The sequence below is a fragment of the Vollenhovia emeryi genome, unplaced genomic scaffold, assembly GCF_000949405.1.
Source record: "Vollenhovia emeryi isolate VEMERY1.0 unplaced genomic scaffold, V.emery_V1.0 DF939185.1, whole genome shotgun sequence".
Classification (NCBI taxonomy): domain Eukaryota; kingdom Metazoa; phylum Arthropoda; class Insecta; order Hymenoptera; family Formicidae; genus Vollenhovia; species Vollenhovia emeryi.
The window spans coordinates 1,112,091-1,118,014 of record NW_011967181.1 but is presented as its reverse complement, the minus strand read 5'-3'; the positions used below and the strand labels follow the sequence as shown (position 1 = coordinate 1,118,014).

At 56.5% G+C, this 5,924-nt stretch overlaps 1 protein-coding gene across 2 annotated transcripts; it reads right to left on the bottom strand.

The window, feature by feature from the left end:
• Positions 1–2,850: 2,850 nt before the first annotated feature.
• On the bottom strand, positions 2,851–5,676 carry LOC105562688 (activator of 90 kDa heat shock protein ATPase homolog 1). Of its 2 annotated transcripts, XM_012013711.1 has the most exons (9): positions 5,305–5,676; positions 5,022–5,199; positions 4,828–4,907; positions 4,556–4,749; positions 4,275–4,395; positions 4,093–4,175; positions 3,886–4,023; positions 3,559–3,794; positions 2,851–3,467 (listed from the first exon to the last, which is right to left on the bottom strand). In XM_012013711.1, exons 2-9 carry the CDS (start codon positions 5,099–5,101, stop codon positions 3,383–3,385), a joined length of 1,017 nt encoding a protein of 338 aa, XP_011869101.1. In that variant the 5' UTR covers positions 5,102–5,199; positions 5,305–5,676; the 3' UTR covers positions 2,851–3,382. The 2 variants fall into 2 exon arrangements, with proteins under 2 accessions (XP_011869101.1, XP_011869102.1); XM_012013712.1 differs by lacking the exons at positions 5,022–5,199; positions 5,305–5,676 and having other exon boundaries at positions 4,556–4,766; positions 4,828–4,899.
• Between the last annotated feature and the right edge of the window lie 248 nt (positions 5,677–5,924).

Below are 5,924 nucleotides of genomic sequence, written 5' to 3'. Positions count from 1 at the left end.
AAGATTATAGCATAGCGAGCGGAAACTTTGCGGGTCGACGGCAAAGTCGAAATTGATCAAATACATCCCAAGCAAGCGCGCAAAGTGGCCACGGTGCACGCGCCGTGCGCGATTTGTCCGCGATTGCACGTAATCTATCGATTCTCTTTTAACCGTGCTAAAAGATTGATGAATGTAAAGCCGCGCACAACGTTTACGCGAGCCGCGAGCCGCCGCGCGCGGGCGGGCGATCACTTCCGAAGGATCGGCGTGGCGAAATCTCTTACTCTGGGTCAACGTTTGCTCCTCCCGTTGCGGAGCACCGCGCTGCCTCGTCGAGCCGCTGCCGAGGATTCACCCGCGTAGATCTGTTTATACCCTCTCGCCGTGGTCACGGCGCGACTTGCTCCCGCGATCGCGGGGGTGCCGCACGCGCCCCTCGAGCGCGGGCGAGCGAGTCGCCCGCAGGAAGGTCCACTTTGCGAAATCGCGCGCGGCACACCTAAGGGACGCGGCGGCGGGCACTGCTTTTCGGTGAACACTCGCCGTCCCGAGGGGGATGATCCTCGGGACGCGGCCCCGCACTGCGCGAGAGCATCCTCCCTCCGCGACGGGCACGCAACCGCGCGCGCTGCGATTCCGAATCCGCGTCGAAATCGAGTTGACCCGCGGCGGACGCGGGGGTGCCCGCCCGTAATCGCGTTATTTAGGGTTCCTCGGCGGGCGGGCCGTCGGGGAGAGAAAGAGAAAGAGAGAGAGAGAGGGAGAGAGAGAGAGAGGCAGATGCGAGGCGAGGCGAGCGAGAGACGCGACGCGACTAGCCCAGGGTAGTCCCCGAGAAAGTAAACCACCCCGAGGAGGAAAGTAGGGTGGCTCGTCCGGCAGCGTGACTCCGTAACGCCGTACCCGCCCAACGCGACCGGAGACGCGATCTCCACCGATTCTCGCGGCGACACACACACACACACACATACACACACACACACACCGAGAGGGACTCGCGATGCCGGCCGATAATCGCCGCGATAGCGACGGGACAACGCAGGGCGGACGGGAGAGACGGACAAAAGGAGAAGCGCAGAGAGATGGGGAGGGGGAGGGTGGAAAGAGAGAGAGAGAGAGCTGCCACCTTTTACACCCCCGAGCTATACTCGCCCGTGTCGAGTGCGTCACGCATCCTCTCGGTATTCCTGGCGCGAGGCGGTGGAGGCTGCGGCGATGCGCGAACGAGGCGAGGCGAGAGACAGGAGCCGATCCTCCCTCTCGAGAGCGAGCGAGCGACCAACCCCTCGTCGGCGCGGCCGGTCGTCACGGGGAGAGAGAGAGAGAAAGAGAGAGAGAGAGAGAGATCTCTCTCTCTCGCGAGTCGCGCGCGTAGAGCGTTCGCGACGAGCTCCGCGGAGGGTGCGCGCACGGGGTTGAGAGGGTGGAGCGGGGTGGTGAGAGAAGGCGCTCTCGCACTCACATGTCTGTCGTGTGAGATCGGCGCGCGCGCGCGGCGTGCCCCCGTATCACCGGCGACGGGGTACGCGCGTGGTGGAGGACGAGCGCCGCTCCGGGCCCGCGGTCATCGCGAGGCCGACGAGGATGACGATGACGCACGGGGGGTGCTCCTGCTGCCCGCTGCCGCTGGCCTCTCCTCCTCCCGTCGGCGCTGGTTACCGCGGCTGTGCGTCCGCTCTCCTCGCCGTTACTCGACGCGCTCGCTCACTCGTCGCCGTCGTCGTCGTCGTCGCCGTCGACGATCTCGCGGTGCGCGTGGGATCCCCGCTAGACTGTCGCCGACCGACTGACCGACGCGTCAACGGTTACACGCATGGTGTAGCGCGCGGCCCCGACGCGCTCTCGGGGTGGGACGCGCGCGTACCCGCGGCCGAGCGTGCTCCGAGCGAGACCGGGGGAGGCGGAGAGTCGGGCGAGTCGGGCGAGAGCGAGATACGGGGGTGGCGGGATGGGGGCGCGATTGAGCGAGGGAGATCGAGATCACCGTTCGAAGGGTGCAGAGCGGGGGAGAGGGGGCGGGAGAGGGCGGCGGGAGCGAGAGGGGTGCAGGAGCCGCGCGTAAGAGGAGCCGCCGTTAAACACGGAGGGATGTGGTGCGTAAATCGCGAGCTCGCCCGACGATGCTGGCGCGGGATCGGAGCCGAGACTGACTGCGCGATGGTAGTGGTGATGATAGTGGCGGTGATGCTGGTGGGTGCTCCTTGGTCGAGGGAGGCAATTTAACCCCTGCTTTTTCCCCCCTTTCCTCTCTCTCTCTCTCCTTGCGCAATTTTGTTGGTCAACGGATGCGAGCGAGAAGAGAAGAAACCGAGTCGGGAAGAAAGAAAGCGAGACAATTGACTGGAGGGACGGCGTTCGGCGGAGGAAAGAGAGAGAGAGAAAGAGCAGAATTAGAAATATAGGAGGGGAGACTCGGGTAAAGGGGGGAGGGCAGGCATATGTATGCATCCCGATGTGCGCTTGTGCAACCGCGCGAGCGAGGGAGACGGGGAACGCGAGAGAGGCGGAGAGAGGGAACCGACAAACAGCACTACGCTCCGATAACGTTCGCGCTGGGACCGCGAGGCGCACTAAGGGCGTGGGCAATCCGCGCGCGCGAGCGAGCGAGCGAGCGTGCGAACGGGCCGAGCGGGACCGGTGCGAACGACGGCGGACTACATTGATTTTGATTTTCGAAGGCGCGCGCATTTGGTGCTCTCTGGATCTGCCCATTCATGCCGCTCCCGTCCGCCTGGCTGCCGAGGACATTGGTCCTGTCCCCGCGCGTAAAAGGGGGTCCGCGAGGATCTCGAGGCGGTTCGATCTGTTTACGGACGCGGGCGCGACCGCGCGCTCGAACGAGTCGGACGCAATGATATTAACATCGGAGCGATGAAAAACGACTTTATTATTTTATTATATAAAAGAATGTCCGTTCCTTTTTATGAGAAGACTGATTGCGTTATTGGTTCATGTTCATTGTGTTTTTTTTTTTTAATGAAGGAACACGCGGTGCTCACGGCAGCTATAAATGTTTACTCGACCGTTCATCTGAGTTGACGTCGTTGCGAATTGCTAAATACATCGGTCATTCTCATACGCAAAGAACAGAAAATCGTCTCGATCTTATCTTATTTATTAGACACATCTAATAGGGGTAGAGTCATACAAGTCACTTGTGATTGAGTGTCGCGCGGCACCACGGCGACGTTAATTTCAATTTTTAAGGCGATACCAAACATACGAAGAGGGAACAGAGTGAATCTGCACTGTATGTACGCTTCCTTCCCATCGCGCCATAGTTTCTTCTATGCTCCCGCAGAAGTCAAGCAGCGCTCGCGCGACCGCGTGCGGTTGCACGCGGGTCCCCCGCGATTATTCTACTTAGCAATAAATAAATATCCATTAGAGTGAACTTAGATCACATGAAGTACCCGAAGCCGAAGATCCGCTTTATGGGGTCCCAGTAATACCTGTCCCAATTCTCCTTCGTAGAGAGCTCCTCGCTGAAAATCGCGACGTTTCCGACATCATCTCTAGCCCGCTTGTCAGTAATACGATAAGTTTTATTCAAAAAGCCATCGCGCTCGAGCTCACCTCACCGGAACGCCGGTCTGCGTTAAATTCACCTCGGTGTGATCGTTCTTCTCGCAAATATCGATCGTCACCACGCTGAAGTGTTCGGACGGCCACTGTTTGCAACGCCACTTTTGCACGATCTTCGTCGGCGTAATGTCTAAGAATTCGCCGTGAATATTACCGCGGAAAAGCGCGAACTCGCCGTTCTTCTTCGCCTCAAGTTTCACCGGGTTGCTCGTGAAGGCTTCCACCATCTGCGGGAGTTAAGGACTTTGTTACAAGTAGGCTAACGAGTTAGACTGCACCAATAGCGCTTTCCCTCAGACGACTCGGTGCAATTATTACCTCGACCGTGCAGAAAACGTTGTAAAACTCCTCCGCCCTGCACTGAAACTTAACATTCTGCTTAATCGTAGTGGTCGAGATTTTATGGCCCTCCGTTTTATTATTGTTCGTTGGTGTCACCGAGGCATTCATTTTCATCTTGAAAGAGAATTAAGAATATCGTTACGGTCGCTACGTCTCTCCGCATCGCGAACGCATCGTACGTACCTTGACATCGAAACCAGATGTTATATTTGAAATATTTTCCTTTACGTTATCTTTCTTGGGCAGTATCATTCCTTTCGTAAATTCTGCGAATGAAAAGGGACGGGTTACATAATAACGTTACATTACATTCTTGCAAATGTAATGGGCGATTCACATCACGGATCAACAAATCGCCAGCTCACCTTCTTTCAGGGAAGACACGTATTTCTTTAGCTTTTCTCTTATCGTATCCTTCCCCTTGGTATGTAAGAATTGTTTTACTCTCTCCCCTTGATCCGTGCTATCTTTTAACGTAATTTCAATCTACGAATCACAAAATATGCAACTGTTTAAAGTCGCGCGCAATTAAATATGAAGAGGAAGCGATTGAAAAGTCAAGTTTGGAACAAAAGTTTCAGCCCGATTGCAATGATTTGATTTAATAATGAATTGTGCAAGCGGCAACTCAATCAGGAGTACTCACATCTACCTCGCTGATGTCATTTTCTTCAGAGAGATTGGGAATATTAATTTTACCCTCAACGTTGTCACCAGATTTCTCATCCAGTACCCACTTAAGGACGATATTCCATTCGTAGAAGACAATAAGTTTCCCTTTTCTATTATTCGCTATCGCCTCGCCCTCACACTTTTCCATTTCCGTTATTTTACACAGCGCTGCAAATTAAACGAGACTTAAGGACACGGCGGTAAGAACGCGTCGATGTTTCTCCTCCCAGAAAATACACGCGTTACCTCCCTCTCCCTCGATCGTGGAATTAACAAACAGCTCTTTCAGCTTGTCTTGCGACCACGCACAGGCGTTCTTCTCCGTCCTGCAGCATAATTTTAGTCAAGAAGCGTACGAAGGCTATCGACACTTGGAAACTTGACAGGCAAACACGCCAGGTGTGTGCCTCGTCGAATGGACTTAAAACTGGTCAACGTACCAGTGCCAGTTGTTAACATTGGTCGCGTCCGGTCTCTCCTCCACGATCCAGCGCGGATCGCCCTGGCCCCATTTCGCCATGCTGTCGCGGGTCGAGGAGGCACAAAACCTGGGCGAGCTCGAGACGAGTGTCAGACCGGCGGTGCCGAGGGCGGTGAGCCGAGCGTGCGCCTCGTAACCTAGAAAGCTCCAGTCTTACTCGCCCGCGTTAACATAACCTATTCTCCGAACGACACCCCGAGGCGCTCGCGCGTCCGTCGGCGGGCGAGATTTTTCGTACTTACGCAGGAGTCGTCGTCCAGCGGGCCGCGGCTGCCGGGGAAAAGCGCGCTCCGGGCTCGACGTCGGGGGCGTCGCGTCTCTCTCGCTCGCGTCAACGTCTCCGTGGAACGTCGCCGCGTCCTCGTCTCGGGGCGACGCTGCGCGGGGCGGCTTATCGTGCGACGGGAGCAGCTGTCCGAGTCAACAATGCCGACTAACGCCGCTCCGATATCCGCCCGCGAGTCTCGGGACCTGTGCCGTCGCCGCGCGGGCCGTGAAGCGAAGTGTCCCTGGAGTCTAGCGTGACGGCCCGTGGAGCATTCTCGCGCATTCTGGAAATTTCGACAGGCGCGACACCGAAGGTGGCGCACTCGCGCGCGCACGCGATTTCCTCTCCGCGGCGTTGCAAATGGCGGATCTTCGCCCGCGGCGATACCACAGTATAACCAGTATGCCCACTCGCTCTTTTGTTTCACGTTCGCGCCGATCCGTACTGCGCATCCGACATGTTTTTATTATAACCAATCACAGGATTTTTGTACGTGTGTTAGTGCAAAGTCGGTGTGACATAGAAAAATTCGCAGTGTTGACGAATAACGCGTAAATACTTTTATACGTTGGAGCAAGTAATTACATTAATTAC